General features: G+C 40.6%; 1 protein-coding gene across 1 annotated transcript in view; it reads left to right on the forward strand.

Moving 5' to 3' along the window:
- COL4A1 (collagen type IV alpha 1 chain) overlaps positions 1 to 16,019 on the forward strand; it is a 122,941-nt gene that overhangs the window by 87,277 nt on the left and 19,645 nt on the right. The window contains exons 25-41 of the mRNA XM_048328302.1: positions 2,910 to 3,101; positions 3,935 to 4,103; positions 4,462 to 4,554; positions 4,653 to 4,757; positions 6,234 to 6,331; positions 6,634 to 6,784; positions 7,110 to 7,223; positions 7,626 to 7,793; positions 8,347 to 8,436; positions 9,018 to 9,170; positions 11,957 to 12,055; positions 12,147 to 12,236; positions 13,106 to 13,245; positions 14,114 to 14,240; positions 14,345 to 14,425; positions 15,173 to 15,271; positions 15,783 to 15,833. Of these exons, the coding sequence (XP_048184259.1) occupies positions 2,910 to 3,101; positions 3,935 to 4,103; positions 4,462 to 4,554; positions 4,653 to 4,757; positions 6,234 to 6,331; positions 6,634 to 6,784; positions 7,110 to 7,223; positions 7,626 to 7,793; positions 8,347 to 8,436; positions 9,018 to 9,170; positions 11,957 to 12,055; positions 12,147 to 12,236; positions 13,106 to 13,245; positions 14,114 to 14,240; positions 14,345 to 14,425; positions 15,173 to 15,271; positions 15,783 to 15,833 (2,020 nt within the window). The remainder of the gene's footprint in view (positions 1 to 2,909; positions 3,102 to 3,934; positions 4,104 to 4,461; positions 4,555 to 4,652; positions 4,758 to 6,233; positions 6,332 to 6,633; positions 6,785 to 7,109; positions 7,224 to 7,625; positions 7,794 to 8,346; positions 8,437 to 9,017; positions 9,171 to 11,956; positions 12,056 to 12,146; positions 12,237 to 13,105; positions 13,246 to 14,113; positions 14,241 to 14,344; positions 14,426 to 15,172; positions 15,272 to 15,782; positions 15,834 to 16,019) is intronic.

The raw sequence follows: 16,019 nt of genomic DNA on the forward strand, positions 1-16,019 counted from the left end.
ACAAACCTCCAAAAACCAGTGCACTGATATGATAAAATTAAGGTTAACTATGCCTAATAAAATACAGTAGGAAGAAGTGGGTTTGAATTGTAAGACCTAAAAAAGACCTGTGAGATATTGGTTATACTTCTGAGTTTATCCGTCATAAGAACTCAGCAGGATGTGTGACTTTCTGTCTGAGCAAGCTAAGCAGTGGAGCTGGGTAAAGAGTAGGATTTTTCAGGAAACAGATGCAGGTCTTCCCTCATCTTTTTGTGAATTGTTCCAATAACTCTTTGCTGTTGAGTACAAATATATTGAGAGAGAAACAGTGCCATCTGGTGTAGTGTAAGCAATATAATGTTAGCATGCAGCATACTGTGGCAGTTTTCCTGAATTTTGAATCAAAGAATAATAGAATTTGCTGAGTTGGAAGGGGCTCATCAGGAACATCAGGTCCAACTCCTGGTCATGTGAAGGACATCCCAAACATCACACCATGTCCTGAGAGAGTTGTCCAAATGCTTCTTGAACTCTTGTCAGGCTGCTGTTGTGACCACTTCCCTGGGGAGCCTCTTCTGGTGCTAAACCACCCTCTGGATGTAAAACCTTTTCCTGATATCCAACCTAAACCTCCACTGACTCAGCTTCATGCTGTTTCCTCTAGTCCTGTTATTGTTCACAAGAGTGAAGAGATCGGTGTCTGCCCCTCCTTGTCCTCTCATGAGGAAGTTGTAGACTGTGATGAGATATGCCCTCAGTTTCCCCTTCTTCAGGCTGAACAAATCAAGTGACATCAGCCATTCCTCATAAGGCTTCCCCTGAGGACCCTTCACCATCCTCGTGGCCATCCTCTGGATGCTCTCCAATGGTTTAATGTCTTTTTTATATTGTGGCACCCAAAACAGTGTTCAAGGTGAGGCCACCCCAGTGCAGAGCAGAGTGGGACAATCCCCTCCCTTGCCCGGCTGGTGATGCTGTGCCTGATGCCCCCAGGACAGGGTTGGCCCTCCTGGCTGCCAGGGCACTGCTGACTCATGTTCAGCTTGTCATCCTCCAGGACCCCCAGGTCCCTTTCTGTGGCACTGCTCTCCAGCCTCTCACTCCCTGGTCTATCCACATGTTCAGGATTGCCCCATCCCAGGTGCAGAATCTGGCACTTGCCCTTGTGCTGCTGATTGCCCATCTCTCTGATTTGTTGAGGTCTCTCTGCAGGGCCTTTCTGCCCTCGACGGAGCTGACAGCTCCTCCCAGTTTATTGTCATTGGCAAACTTAGTATTCCTTCAAGTCCTGCATCCAGGTTGTTAATGAAGATTTTGGGGAGTGTCCGCAGCATGTTCTGTAAAACAGTTAGTAAGAAGGAAAGTTAAATACTTCTGAAGAAATAAAGGAAAGCTGTGAAAGTGGGTAGCATCCTTATAAGATTACTTGTAAGTTATGTTGAGGCAGAGCAGCATGTCTCTCAGTAAGGCCAGAAGCAGAAGAGCTGTAAGTGTAACACTTGTCTCAAATGTAACACAGATGACTGCTAGATGAGCAGTATACTACCACAGCTATGTTTGATCTTGTCACAGTCCACTCAAGTGCCCCTATGGACACTGAGGTTTGCTATGAAAACCTACCTCAGCATACCTGTTCCTGTAGCATAATGTGGGTTTTAACACCATTCCTAGTGTGAATAGACTGAGTCTTCCCAGACCCCTTCTCCCCAAAGCTGTTTCATTACAGCTGATCCTTTCTGACAACATAACTTCTCAGTGACATTCACGTTTATCACACACTGGAGTTATGCGAGCTCCCTCTATCACCAGTGGTGATTCAACTTTTTTTTACTTCAGAAGTAAAAAAAACCCCACTTGTATGAATTCATTACTCAAGGAATCTGGTTCTCTCCCTGAAGTATAAATAAAGCCTTGATGCCTGAATTCGGCCAATGAAAGTTCGCTAAGATGAATCCTTTATCCATTGCCACCACAATAAATTGCATTACCTAGTGACCGAATGTACTATAGTATCAATGGAATCCATGAAATAAACAGTGGGAAAAAAATGGAAGACATTCTAATGTATTTAAGCTTTTTTGTTGTCTGACATTTGTTCTTGGCACATGTTTTGCCACACCTTTATATTTTACTTTATTGCCTCGTAAGTTCTGTTCATGTCTTTAATCAGACAAGGACTGGCTGCTGTTCTGAATGCTTCTAAGCTTGTTTTGCTCCTCAAAGTTCAGCCAGGTGGTGATCCAGCATATAATTTAACTTGGAAAAACTACATAGAGGCCAGCCTTGCAAGCTGACATTGTCTACAGCCATGCCAGAACATCAGAGTGTGATTCAGAACACTCTAATGCTAATGAAAAGATTACCAGTGACCATGTTCTGGTTCAGGCGGAAGTGGAGGGCACACATGGGCTGTACGTAGTGGACATTGCCCATGAAGTTTGTGTTTCACTACCCTAGTGAGCAGCTCTGATTCACTAGAAATTATAGAGACTGTTTCCATAAGAAAGGTTCATTCAAGTCCTAGAAAATATGTAGGGAAAAATTGAAATTCTGGAAATCCTGTAGGTATACCATTAGGTAGATGATTTCTGTCCAGAAGAGGTTACAAAACTATTTTCCGAGCCTGTGCATAGTGTTTTGCTATTACCAGCTGACTGTGTCCGCTGTTCAAAATCAATAAATATTAATAATGAAGGAACACATGTATTCACATCCACTGAATGTCATTAATAAACTACCCAGGGAGAAGCTTTCTGCTTCCAAGACTTCTGTGTCTTGGAAAATATTCTCATTTGACCTCCTCAGCCAAAAACTTGGTGGTTCCCTTGATTTGGGTCTAAACTTCAGTTTTTGGAGGTTTGTTTTCTTTTGTATCAGTTGAAGGGTTTGTAGGGCAACTGATGACATCTGAATTTATAAAATTTCAGGGCCCCCCCGGTACTCCAGGACTTATGGGCAGCCCTGGGGCAAAAGGAGAACCTGGAGATTTTACTTACGATTCTATCCTGAAAGGGGAAAAGGGAGATCCTGGTTTCCCAGGACAACCAGGTATTCCTGGAAGAGAAGGAAGACCAGGAAAAGATGGATTTCCAGGTCCCCAGGGTCCAAAAGGAGCAGCGGTATGATTGTTTCTTTATGTTTACGTATTGTCCTACTGTGTGTTTATTTGTTTACTTGCTGTGCTATACATTCTGTCTTTCAGATCAGAATTCACATGCTTTTGTGCCCTATACATGCTTTATGTATATTTGCCTCATTCATTTTTCCACATCTATTACTTACCTTGAGGAGTACTTTCTTCCTCAGAAGAAGATTCCATTTTCACTGGAAATAATGAGGAAGACAGTTTTTCAACAACAGACTATTTCAGAGCTAGATTTTGACCATTTCTTTTTGCATGTCATGCAAATAAGTGATCTGATCCAAATGCATTCAGCATGGCTTGTTACTGTCAGGACCATAGAGAAAAGGTTTGGACATGGACAGTAGTTTTATTCCTTTCTGCCTTTCTCACAGCTTGATAGTGAGAACTGGTGTGAACGATTTAGCTGATATTTGAATTCAGTTATCCAAGTAGAAATTGTTAATACAAGATTCAAGTCTGTTGTAGCATATTTCTCTTCTTGTAGAAATGAATGCTTCAAAATCTTGCACTGATAGAGTTCAGCTGATGTATGATGATATGGAGCTGAAAGTGGAGCTCACATCTGCTCCCAGATCCACTACTGGAAACATGGACTACGTGTTCCAGTTAGCTGCATTGCTAGATGTGATTTCCATGTGCTATTCCACATGGAACCTAGTTCTGTTTCCATTGAGCCCAGTAGAAAAAATCCACTTTTTTCAACATTACAGGCACCTGTGCTAAATCCCAGTTACAAAGTATTCAGAGGATGATGTGTTCTGTCTTGCCAGCTAGGCAAGAAGTACACTTACACTTTCCAAAAATTAGGGCACAGCTGGCTTGAAAGGAGAACGTGGTCCCCCTGGCCAGCCTGGATTCCCTGGAGTGCGTGGTGAAAGAGGTTTTCCTGGCCCACCTGGGATAGGTACTGCAGGATTACCTGGTGAAAAAGGAGACAGAGGCTTTGCTGGAACCCCAGGTTTACCAGGACTTCCAGGTAATGCTATAATGTGCTTAAAAACATACCAAAAAAAGATTTTAAAATTTGTGCGCTTTAAGTGGTACAGCCTAGAGGATCATCAGAATTTAAGCCTGAAATAAAAAGACTTTCTAATTTAAATCAGTGTTTGCTTTCAACAGTATAATTGCAAATTTTTGAGGGCAGTTCTCTTGAAGAATTTGCTAGGCAAAATGGGATATTTAGGGTCATCCTAGTTTTCTATGAATCTTCTACCAAAAAAACTTCATAACAAGTCTCTTGTAATGGTATGGATGAACTAATAATGCCGTCAAGGTAGAACTCCCTTGTTTTATTTCATCTGTTCCTGTACTCTAATATAACTTTACATTTACAGGAGCAAAGGGTGAAGCAGGACGAACTATATCTCTCCCTGGACCTCCTGGGGCAGATGGCCTTCCTGGGCCACCTGGTTTCCCTGGACCCCAAGGTACAGCAGTTTGTTAATCTTTGGCTGATTATTAAAATGGTTCTGTTCCCCAGAAGTTAGCCTTTGTGTTAACATTTGTCTTGTTTTCATTTGCAAAGGTGACAAAGGGAATCCTGGGCTTCCAGGTAGACCTGGCCTACCAGGAGAAAAAGGTGCTGTCGGGCAGCCAGGTATAGGGTTCCCTGGACCTCCCGGTCCCAAAGGTAAGATAAAGCTATCCATCTAACAGAGCTGGTGTAACTGTAGTGTGGATGGAGGCCTGCACTGTCATCCAGCCATAGCTGCATGGGATTTGGGAGGTGCAGCTGAGGAAGCTCCCTTGCAAAAGTCAACCAGCACCACAGTGAGCATTCTTTCGATGCACACTTGCTTTGTGTAGTGCAGTGGTGCAGCTACAGACAATGTCACAGCTACTGCCAGAATAGAAAGTGATACAGTACAGCATCTTACATTGCAGCAACTGAAGTTGCTGAGATGAGATGACCCTTCTGGGAGATCAAAAACACTGTGTGTAATTGGTCAAAATAATATGCTGATGTAACTACAACTGTTTTGGGCCAGAGCTTACAGCTTTGCTGGGTCCCAGACAGCTGAGAGTGGTTTGGTTAGAACTCCAGCTTACTCAACATAAGAGTAGTCTTACCTCCATGACCATTGTAAGGGTATGCAAGTAGCTTAGAGGGAGACTAAATGTTCATATTATAGTTTTAGATTTTTTGAGGATGTGCTGCTGCTCATTCAGAACTAGATGACTGAACTTGCAGCAGCCACCTCAATCACCAAAATTCTTGTGTGTCTTCATTATTATTTCTTATGATTCCACACACCAATGAACTGGGAGGGTCAGAAATTTAATAAGGAGAAAGGGCATATTGTTCTCTGTAACCATGTCTGGTTCCTCTGAGACTGCATTGGAACCTGAACAGAAAAGGCCCATTGTATCTGGAAAAGAATTGCTGTTTGCACTTCGATTCCAGAAGAAAGGAATGACACATTAAATATATTTCTTTAAAGGACCCTTCCATGAACTCAGCTCTGCCCAATGACATTCTGGGTCTTAGCCTAAAAGCTGGATTTCTGCCTGCTTCGTCTGAATTTGTTGTGTGTGTGCTGGTGTGGAGTGAGTGCAATCTTTGTTGAAGTTGTTCTGGGTTTGCAGAATGTTGTAGGTATTCCTTCCTGCATTCCCAAGGTGCAGTTCATGGGCTAGGTGTGGGATAGAAACCTTCTGTATGCAATCCACAGTGGGACATGTAGAACGTGTCACAAGGTCTGTATTGCACAGAAGGTGTTGATTCACAGACTGTGCATCCCTCAGTCTGATGTCCCACACATTAAGTTGCATTTTTCTGAAGAAGACTTCGGGAACCCAGTTTTGAAGGCTGTTTCTCACAAGGGAGATGGGAGATGAACCCACACGGCTATTTATTTAAGAGGAGACACTCAGCATTTATTTCGTCTGAGTGGTTGTTTCTCATCAGAAGCCAACTGCCACACAAACATCAGCATTTGAATCTTTATTGGGACATTTGAGTACTGGCATCCCTAGGAGTTTGACTACACAGATCTTTTTTAACACATCCCTGTGAATAGTTCAGTTAGAGGCCTGAAGAAACAGCAGAGGTCACTTTCAGAGAGAGACAGTAATGATGTGAGAAATGTTTTGTTTTGTTTTATAGGTTTCCAAGGTCAGCCTGGCTCACCTGGTCTGCCAGGAACTCCAGGAACCCCTGGTCTGGATGGTTTGCCAGGAGTTCCAGGTTTACAAGGCCAAAAGGTAGATGTCAGCTGCTGGTAGTGTTATCTGTGACTCCCCATGTTAACAGGAACGTGTGCAAAGAAAAATGCACGAAAAGTTGGCCAAATTCTCTTTCATTTTATGTTTCCCACTCTGCACACAAGGGAACAGAATAGATGGATAAATACTTGACATTAACACCAAAGGGCTTACAAGTCTCTCCTGAAGTCATGTATAGAGGTCTATACATTAGCCCTATACTGCATGATTTAAATAAATTTAGCAAATTATATACTGGTTTTGATGTGTTGATTCCTAATCTATTGTGTTTCTTTGGCTAGGGTGAACCTGGTGTAGGTCTCCCTGGCCCTAAGGGATTGCCAGGACCCCCTGGCCCAGCTGGCATCCCTGGAGAAAAGGGAAATCCAGGACTGCCTGGCTTACGTGGTGAGCAAGGCTTTCCGGGCATACCTGGACAGCAAGGATTCAGAGGTAACATCACTGGAAAAATACACTTTTGTGTTTGTATTTCTTTTTAAAGTCACTCTCCAGTAGATGCAGCAAAAAGTCTATTCATCACTGAAATACCCTACTGATATCTCAGGGAATTGCCCCTTTTCCTTCTCATTTTTTCCTGCCACCCACCAGTAGCAAATGTTAGCAGCAAAGAGCAGCCCTTCCTCCAAGCCCAGGCTTGGAGGTGTTGGAGGCTGAATGAGGTCCTGTTGGCCACGTGCTTCCAGAACACCTTGTCTTGCATCTTCAGCAGGCAAGCATCAGAGAATGCTTGGTCTATATTTCTCTTGTCTCCCTGCAGGTGATCCCGGCCTCCCAGGTCTCCAAGGCTTGCAGGGCCCTCCAGGCGCACCGGGGCTGGGCCCTCCAGGATTGCCAGGACCTGCTGGGCAGCCAGGACCCCAGGGACCACCAGGTGAGAGGAGAATACTCCCATGATGGTGCTTAGGAGCAGAATTTTGACATAAGTGGATAACAGTGGTAAAAGTGTTGCTCGAGACCTTTCTGCATTATGAGGTTGGTGGGGGTGAATGGGGGGACATGCTAGTGGGCCTCCTCCATCTGGTCCAGAATGCAGGGTGGGCCTCCTAAGAGGATGCTGGTGTTTGGATTGGTCTCCTTGGGTCATTGGTGGGTAATAGATACAGGTTCAAAGCCTCTCCTAGGAAATAAGGACTGGTTCTGCTGTCTGCCTTTGAGTCTTCATCCTCCATGCCATGTAATTTGTGAATCACAGGTGGACATGATTAGGTATGCTTATTGATGATGTTCCTTGTTCTTTGTTAAGGACTAATCCTGTATCTTCTGTTTTTCCTAGGGTTTCCTGGAGTAAAAGGAGAAAGGGGCTTCCCTGGTGTCCCAGGTCTAGATATGCCAGGGCCGAAAGGGGAAAAAGGCAGCCAGGGCCAGCCAGGAGTCCCAGGCTCTGTGGGGTTACCTGGCCTGCCGGGTCCACAGGGGGCTGTTGGACTGAAAGGATCAGCAGGTAAACACCCTGCCCCTTAGAAACCAGCATCTTTGACAACTGTTGTATTAAGTTGTGGTAGCATACTCTTACATTCATTTAGGAATTGATCCATCAGAGAGCCCAAGCTTGGGAAAACACGTGGACTGAAATCAGTAAAGCAGCTCTGTGCACATGTAACTGAACTGCTGCTGAAGTCCTGGCATGGATCAAATCCAGCAGTTTGAAGGAACTGCCTTTCTCCTGTAATAATGAAAGGAGATTATTCTGCACAGTTTTAGTTACAGAGTATGGTTTTAATAATGCCTTTGTTAATGACAGCATTGTTTGCTGTAATAGGAAGTTTTAAGAATTTGTCAAAAACCCATTACAAACTGTTTTTCTCTAGTTTTCATAATGCTGTTTTTACTGTTGTTTTTTCTATTGGGCTGTTTTTGTTTAATCATCTTCTTTGTCCCATTTTTCCTTAAGTAATGCAATTCCTAATATGATAGGCAGTAAATAATTCTGTTTCTTGTACTTCTTTACACTTCCTGCTTAATTTTTTTCATTCACTCTTCTCCTTTGGCTTCAGGACCCAAAGGAGAAATGGGAGTTATGGGAGCTCCTGGATTGCCAGGAATTCCTGGACCAGCTGGAGATCGAGGGTTACCTGGTGAAAAAGGTAAGAGAGTGATTTTCTCAAAATAAAAATTGTAAAACCCACCTTTTTCCCAACAGAAGTCGGGAAATAACCAAATATAAGGATTATACTTGACCTAAGGAATAGTTTATGTCAGGTAACTTCTCTCTGAGTTAGAAACACTGTACCAGGCCATATCCTAGGAACTGTCGTATTTGGGCTTCAAGGCATGATTTTTGATCCATTCTTCAACAACATAAGAGTTTGCTAGGTGTGGGGCTGCTATAGGTATTACTCCAAGAATAATACAATATTTGAAATTATTAAAAGCCAGCAGGAAGGTCTTAATTAAGAGCCTCAGATAATGCTCTGTATTACTGCCAAACTCCTGTCCTTATTGTTTCAAGAGTCTAAAATTAATGGCTGTGAAGTGGAAAAATATGTCAACTTTTTGACAGAGCTATTGTGAAGTATAAAAAAAACCACTTCATAGGAGCTGTTCCAGAACATGGTATTTGGTGCTAAAAATCTGAATAAATAGCCAGTTTAATTTGTTGTTGTCTACTAAATATTTTTGCAAAGTTTTATATGCCCCTGTAACATTCAGTGCTGTTTCTTTATAGGTAGCCAAGGTTTCAAAGGTGTAATTGGACCACAGGGTGATCCTGGTGTTAAGGGAGATAAAGGTGAAGCTGGTCTCCCAGGAAAACCTGGAACAATAGACAACATGGACATGGTTAGCCTCAAAGGCCAGAAGGGAGATCAAGGAGAAAAAGGTAACTTTAGTTTCTAACTGTGAGTAAGTGTAATTAACACTCATATACTACCAAACAGCAGTACTTTGAATTCAGTACTTTGAATTCAGTTTTGTGTTAGTTTTAGGCAACAGTTTTTAAAATAAGATTAAAGAATTTCACACAGCAAATGTATATATTTTCCTAGTGTTTTTCAACTCTATAGAAACAAAGATTAATCACAGAGCAATAGGGTTTTGGTTGAATAGAAGAGGTTCAATTTGTCCTTTTTTAATTGATTTTACCTCTTTAATCAGAAGACTCTCTGAAAAGAAGTTTTAGAAGTAAGAATAGAGCTTTCCAGAAGGGAAAAGCTGTCTTTCATGTAAAACATGTAGTTGTGGCCATGAAGATCAACTGATAGTGTAAGAAAAAAACTGAGCAGCCTTTTTTGACATGTGTTTCTTTGTGACCTGAAGAAAATTCAGAAAAGAAATGCATTTATGCCACTGATACCAAGAGATCAACTTATATAAATTTATAAACATCTGGTAGTATGCAGGAGAAAGGCAATCAGTTTTCTGTTTAGAAACTTCATGGCTATAGATTTGTTAGCTTTTTTAGATCATGCATTCTTCTTGGATTTTTATTCTTATTGCTAGTTGATAAATTAGTTGTTAGAAATAATTTTCTCTCCTTCATTTCTTTTAAAAGAAAAAATTGTGTATATTCTGCATATTTTTAATATGTTCTTTAATATGTTCTTCTTATCATAATTTACTTTTTATTAAAAAAAACCATAAGCGTTTTTAATAAATAGTAACCTTTTTTAGTTCAAATAGTGTAGAAGTGTGGAGCTTAGAAGGGAGCTACTGAGATCATGTAGTCTTTCATTTTTTTCTCAACCAAATCCGTCAGGCTTTAATAATATATCATGTTTTCTGAAACAATTACTGTTCTTTTTACACTTTCTGATTTCTTCCCAATTTGGCTCATCCTTGTTAGAGTGCACATTGCTGAAACAAGCAAAGTACTTCAGCTCAGGTCAGGCTAGAATAAAATTTCCCTTTCTTGAAACAACAGCTGACTGAGTTTGTGATTAGCTGTAATTCTTAGTCCCTTAGCTCTGGACTACTGCCTGTGTAATAATTTTTCATTTTGTATGCATCTTTTTGACTTCTCCTTATCACACATATGGTGTACCACACTTCTGATTTTCACTGTGATGAGTTTCAAGCTTTACTTGAACTCTTCAAAATCCTTCTGTAGTCTAATCTTGTCCTCTTTTTGAGCCTTTCCTTTTGGGTGACATCTGTACATTTCATCAGTGTATTCCAGGGCAGACTCCTCTCCAGTTTGACAGTGAATCACTAATAACTATACTATGTTGTATTTGAACTGTGGAAACAGGAGAGTATCCCAGTCTTAGCTACCTCTTTTCTCCATGTCCTGGCTAATTGTTAGAAGGAGATCTGGGCTCAGGTGTTCTGGTTGGGTCTCAGAGAAACCTGGGCATGTGGGTAAGTAGTGCCTTGCAGCTTGGGCAGCCAGGGACTGCAGGGGAGGGCATGAGCAAGTATGGAGTACATCTACCCTTCAGCTGAGATGCAGCTTCTGAAAGTACTTTTAATGAAGCTCCCAGCCTATAAAGATTTCATCTAGATTGTTTCTTCTCGTTTGTTTCTGATCTTGTGGTTTGTAAAGTCTTAAAACCACATAGGTTGTGGTTTTCACTATTTCCTTATCTACTACTGGCATGTAGGATGATTAATTTTATTTTATTTCTAGAAATCTAAATTAGGCACACTGGTTACATGCAAATAAAGAAACCTTTGCTGAGAAATTCAAATGGTTAATTTCTTTGGTTTCTAATTTACTAATCTCTCCGGCGCTAATCATGCTTGCAAACTTCTATGCTCTACTTTTTCCTGGCCACATACAGTCTAAAGATTGGCCTGGCTCACACAGCCTGGAAGAGTAGGTTCCAAACAGATTCCAGCCTGCAACTTTCTGCTCTTATCTCATCCTCTTCAACCCTATTACCAGCAGAGAAAAATAACTTAGTTAGTTATACTCCATAACTTTGCTGATCTTTTGGCTGCCTTCATTCCTTTAGACATGAATATCACAGTAATGTTTTTAAAAGCTTCTGAAATACAAACTGTGCAGAGAAGACAGAGAATTTTTGTCATATTCTCAGTGATGCCTAACGCAAAAGTTTGGGTTTGGACATCTTGAGATGTTTTTAATAAAAGCTGCTTACTTAAAAACCTTCAGTGAGTTGTCTTCAGTAACCTGTTGTCCTGAAGCTCTGTGCAACACTGACAGAATTGTTTATGACCAAAAAGCATGGACATAAAGTTGGAGAAGAGGCACAGTACAGAGTAAGAGATCAAGCCTTGTGAAGGTGCTTAAAGATTGAATGGAACAGAGAAAGCATCCAATTTCTGGCTGCTTACTAGTTGCCCACATGTGCCTTTTTAGTTAGCTGAACAGTCGAATAAGTAGTTTCTGTTAACACCTGATTTTGTCTGCCATTTCTCAAATAACTCATTAATGTAACTCAAACACACATCAATTCCAATTTCTTTTATAGATATAAATTACAGATACACTTGCTTTGTAATTTGCACAGACACCCATAAAATTGTGATAGTTTTTAGCCTTTCCTTGGTTTAATGATTGGAGAGTTGTGTTTTACTCATCCATTTCCTTGTTCAGCAGAGAGAAGCAGCAGTGATCAAAAATTAACTAGAAGGATTATTATATGTAATTACAGTAAACTGTGATAAAACTGATCTCACTATGTTTGTCTTTTTGGTGTCCAGGGGACCATGGAGCAACAGGAGAAAAAGGGCTACGTGGGGATTATGGAGAACCAGGAATTCCAGGGAGGGATGGTGAACCTGGTACTCCAGGACAACCAGGTATGTCTGAAGCTAACAGCAGACAGACTGTTTGTCAGGTATTTTAAACTGTATTAATGCATGGGACTCCTAATTTCTCTGTTGTCCATAGGACCAAAAGGTGATCAGGGCCCCCCAGGATACCCAGGGGATCCAGGAGTTCCAGGACAAAAAGGATCAGTTGGTGAAATGGGTTTGCCAGGTACTGATTGCTAGGAATTTCTTCTTATTTTTTCCTCAAGTTAATATAGATCATTTTGAAGGACCGGTATGGATTATTTGTGGGTGTAGATCTGCTAAACAGATCTACAATTGCACAATTGCTAAACGATTGCACTATTTGCAGCAACTGAATGTAAGGCTTTTGGGACATTGCTTTTCAATCCTATTGTGATATACAAATAATAGGATGGTTTCCTAAGTTTCTAGGTTCAAAGTGCAAATAGCTGGATGGTTAGGTTTTCTGTATTTGTTTCAGGCAGGCAGTTTTTTGAGTGGCACCTGTTTGTATGTCTCTGATAGTCTGTGAACTGCATTAAGCTTCTTGTGTATTTTCCCTCTTTTAAAAGGTTTGGTGAGTTGCTGTGTACTCCATCTCAATTATGAACTGTAGGGGTCTGGGAATAGTAGTGTTGTGGAAAGGACTGCTAAAGAATAAAATGGAGAAGAACCTGTAACTCAACATGGAAACTGTCTCCATTGGGATGTCCTTGTGTCTAGCATATTTAGGAAATCAAACATGAAAGTCTGAAATGGTAAATGAGGACAGAAAAAATATGCTGCAGAAGAGTCACTTTGTCACTGTAGTACTATTAGAAATTATTCAAATAAAATTTTATTCAGTTCATATCTTTAACAAGATCTCTGTTTGCTCTGAATCCAAGATTATGACCATCTCTTATGAGTAGAGTTTATCATGCCACAAAAAGTCCCATTTAGAGAGTGAATCTCAAAAGATAGTTTACTTACTTTTATAGCTCTGAATAGCTAAGGCAATGGTGAAAAATCATTGTCAACACTGCTAGGGTACCACTGGTTCTGATGCACCCATTTTTCCCTTTCCCTTACTAGGAACACCTGGAGAAAAGGGTCTTCCTGGAGTACCAGGTTCACCAGGCACACCAGGGTTCCCTGGGCAAAAAGGTGAAAAAGGAGACAAAGGATCACCAGGTTTTCCTGGAATCGGCTTTCCAGGGTCTCCTGGTGAGAAGGTATTTATACCCCTAAGGATTTGGTTATCTCTGCCAAATGCTTGAAAAGATGCTGTTGGCCTCTAAGCTGTTTTGTTGTATTTTCTATTATGCTAATATAACTGCCTTATGAGAAACTTGAAAGGTGTTCATATGCACAGGTTTAGATGCATTCTGTTTGATGGAACCAGTATCTCCAGTGTTCTTATTACATCTGTTCAGAAGAGACTAATTCACAGTGCTAGAAATGTAGAGAAGGGGAAGAACTTTTAAAAATACTGAGTCAATAATGTGAAAAGGGCATTTTGCAAACAGTGCAAATAATCACACTGAAATAATGTTACTGTACTTTTATGAAGATACTAGACAGTGCTCAGATACTACTGAAAAGTGAACTGTATTAATACTGTCTGTAAAGTTTAATTTAATCTCTTAATAGCATCTAATGGGATTCTCATTTGTTTCATATTCCTTTTCCTAGCTGTACAATGACAGTTATGAATTTATAAGTAAAAGTGGTAAAAATAATACTTGCTAATCTGGTAGCAAACTTACTGAGGACTCAAAAAAAGACTTTTTCTAAGGTAATGAAGTGTAATAAGTAAGTTAAGAGGCTAATTTTGAAAAGACTTTGTATAACCATCCTAAAAATGTGTAGAAAACTGCTCATTTTCATATGTAGGTATTAAGCAATTGCTAGCTTAGTTAAAAACTCTTGCTAGTGGATTTTAACACCAAATTTAATCCTAAATTACTTTGTTTAGGAGTGGAAAAACAATGGAATTCTTTAAAAGTCAGATATAAATACGAGGGGTAACATATACCACTGCATACAGAAAAAACTGTTTCTGAATTAATGTGTGGATTTTATGTGTGCTACTTCTTCTAGGGAGAACCAGGAAGAACGGGTAGTCCAGGTTTATCTGGAGATAAGGGTGAAAAGGGTAGTGCAGGAATTCCTGGAATGCCGGGTGCCCCAGGTCCCAAAGGATCCCCTGGCATGGCAGGATTTCCAGGCAAGTGTTTAAGCTTTTATAAAACAGAAACTGCAGTGAAAAATCGAAGGTAAAATGATATCAAATATCCCACATGGAAACACATGTCTTCTTCCTTTCTTTAGGAAGCCCTGGCCGCCATGGAGAGAAGGGTGAAAAAGGACTCCCAGGCTTAAGTGGGATTCCAGGTTTAAAAGGAGAACCAGGTAAAAAAAAATACAAACCACCAAATGACACTTAAAATAATGTTGATCTTCAGGCAGTGGCTAAAACAAAATCTGTTGCATTCTACATTAATTTTGGCTCAGATATTTCATAGTGCATTTGTTCATTTCATAAGAAAAAGACATTGCTGTTTCCCAGGTAAATCTGAGTCAGTGTAGTGGGGGCTAATACTTCTTTTGCACTGTTTGAGGAATAGGTTTTACCACCTTCCACAAGACTGGTTGCTTTTACAGCCATTACTTCTGTTGTTTCTGAGTTAATTTAAAAAGTGTTCAGCTGTTTTTTATCCCCAAACCTGAATCACCACATGAGTATCACTACACAGATGTTAAAGAGGAAATAGAGTATGGAGGAGAGTAAGTCCTCTTAAGTAAGTACATTGCTGTTATGAATATAACAACATTTTTGATTTTGGAGTCCTCTGTTCTCAGTGTTTTGGCTGCAGGACACATCATCTTACAGGACAATGGACTGTGCTGTTCACAAGTCTTTGCTGGAGTTCCTGCATTCTAAACTCACTGAGATTCATGATAATTAGCTGTGTCAAAATCTTTAATACTTGGGCTCTGTCTCAGACCGGTTTAATTCAGAAGTAAACTCAGCGAAAAGTCACACTGAAATCATCATGCAATATCTGCTTGGTCTCTGTGGGAGCAAAAGAAAAAGTAAAGCTTTTCTTGAGAGAAAAAAAAGTCATAGTTAAAATGAAAATGTCAATGATTTTTCAGGTGAACCTGGTCTTCCGGGTCCTGCTGGTGCCATTGGTCAGAAGGGTGAACCAGGTTATGATGGGATTCCAGGTGCAGCTGGTGCAAAGGGTGAACAAGGTACTGTGACTGTCATCTTCAGCTCCTGTGGTATGAAAATGCACAGACACAGGCCACACAAGAGTAGCTGGTAGAGGTGTGTACTGGCTTTGAGTCCTCTGGATGAAACCTTAGAAAAAAAAGTCAGTATTGGTGTCTTACTATCATCCAGCATTGTAAAGCTGATCATTTAGATGAGCAACTGTGTTTAATCAATGTAATCTCAAAAGAATTTCTTTCACAAAAGCTGGTAATACTTTAAAGAATTGTGTTTTGGAATTAACTTCAGCCTGCATCTTAGCTGTGAAATAGTGGAGCAGCCTTGCCTTCTCTTAGGGTAGGGTTTTCAGTCATACAGGACCCATTGTGCTAAGTACAATACCAGTACATAACAAAAACAGCCTCTGCCCCGAAGAACTTTTGCATAAGCCATTTATTTGGAGTTTGTATTTGCGTAATAGAGTTTTATTCATTACAGGTTAAATGTAAGTACTTTCCCAGCTTCTAATTTTTTGCTGTCTCTGTACTGCAGGTCTTCCAGGTAGAGGACTTCCAGGGTTTCCTGGTGCAAAGGGAGATAAAGGTGAAACACTTAAACAATTTTAAACCTCCTTCCCAACACACAGTAACTGTAATTCTGTAATGCAGACATACTTTCTACTTAATTCTTTTACATCCTGTGCCTTCTCAGAGCAGGCAGAAGCTCTGAGAGGTTCAAATACTAATTTCTGTTACAGTGGCAACATCTTGGAGTTAGATATACCCTAAA

The sequence above is a fragment of the Corvus hawaiiensis genome, chromosome 2 (genome assembly GCF_020740725.1).
Source record: "Corvus hawaiiensis isolate bCorHaw1 chromosome 2, bCorHaw1.pri.cur, whole genome shotgun sequence".
NCBI lineage: Eukaryota > Metazoa > Chordata > Aves > Passeriformes > Corvidae > Corvus > Corvus hawaiiensis.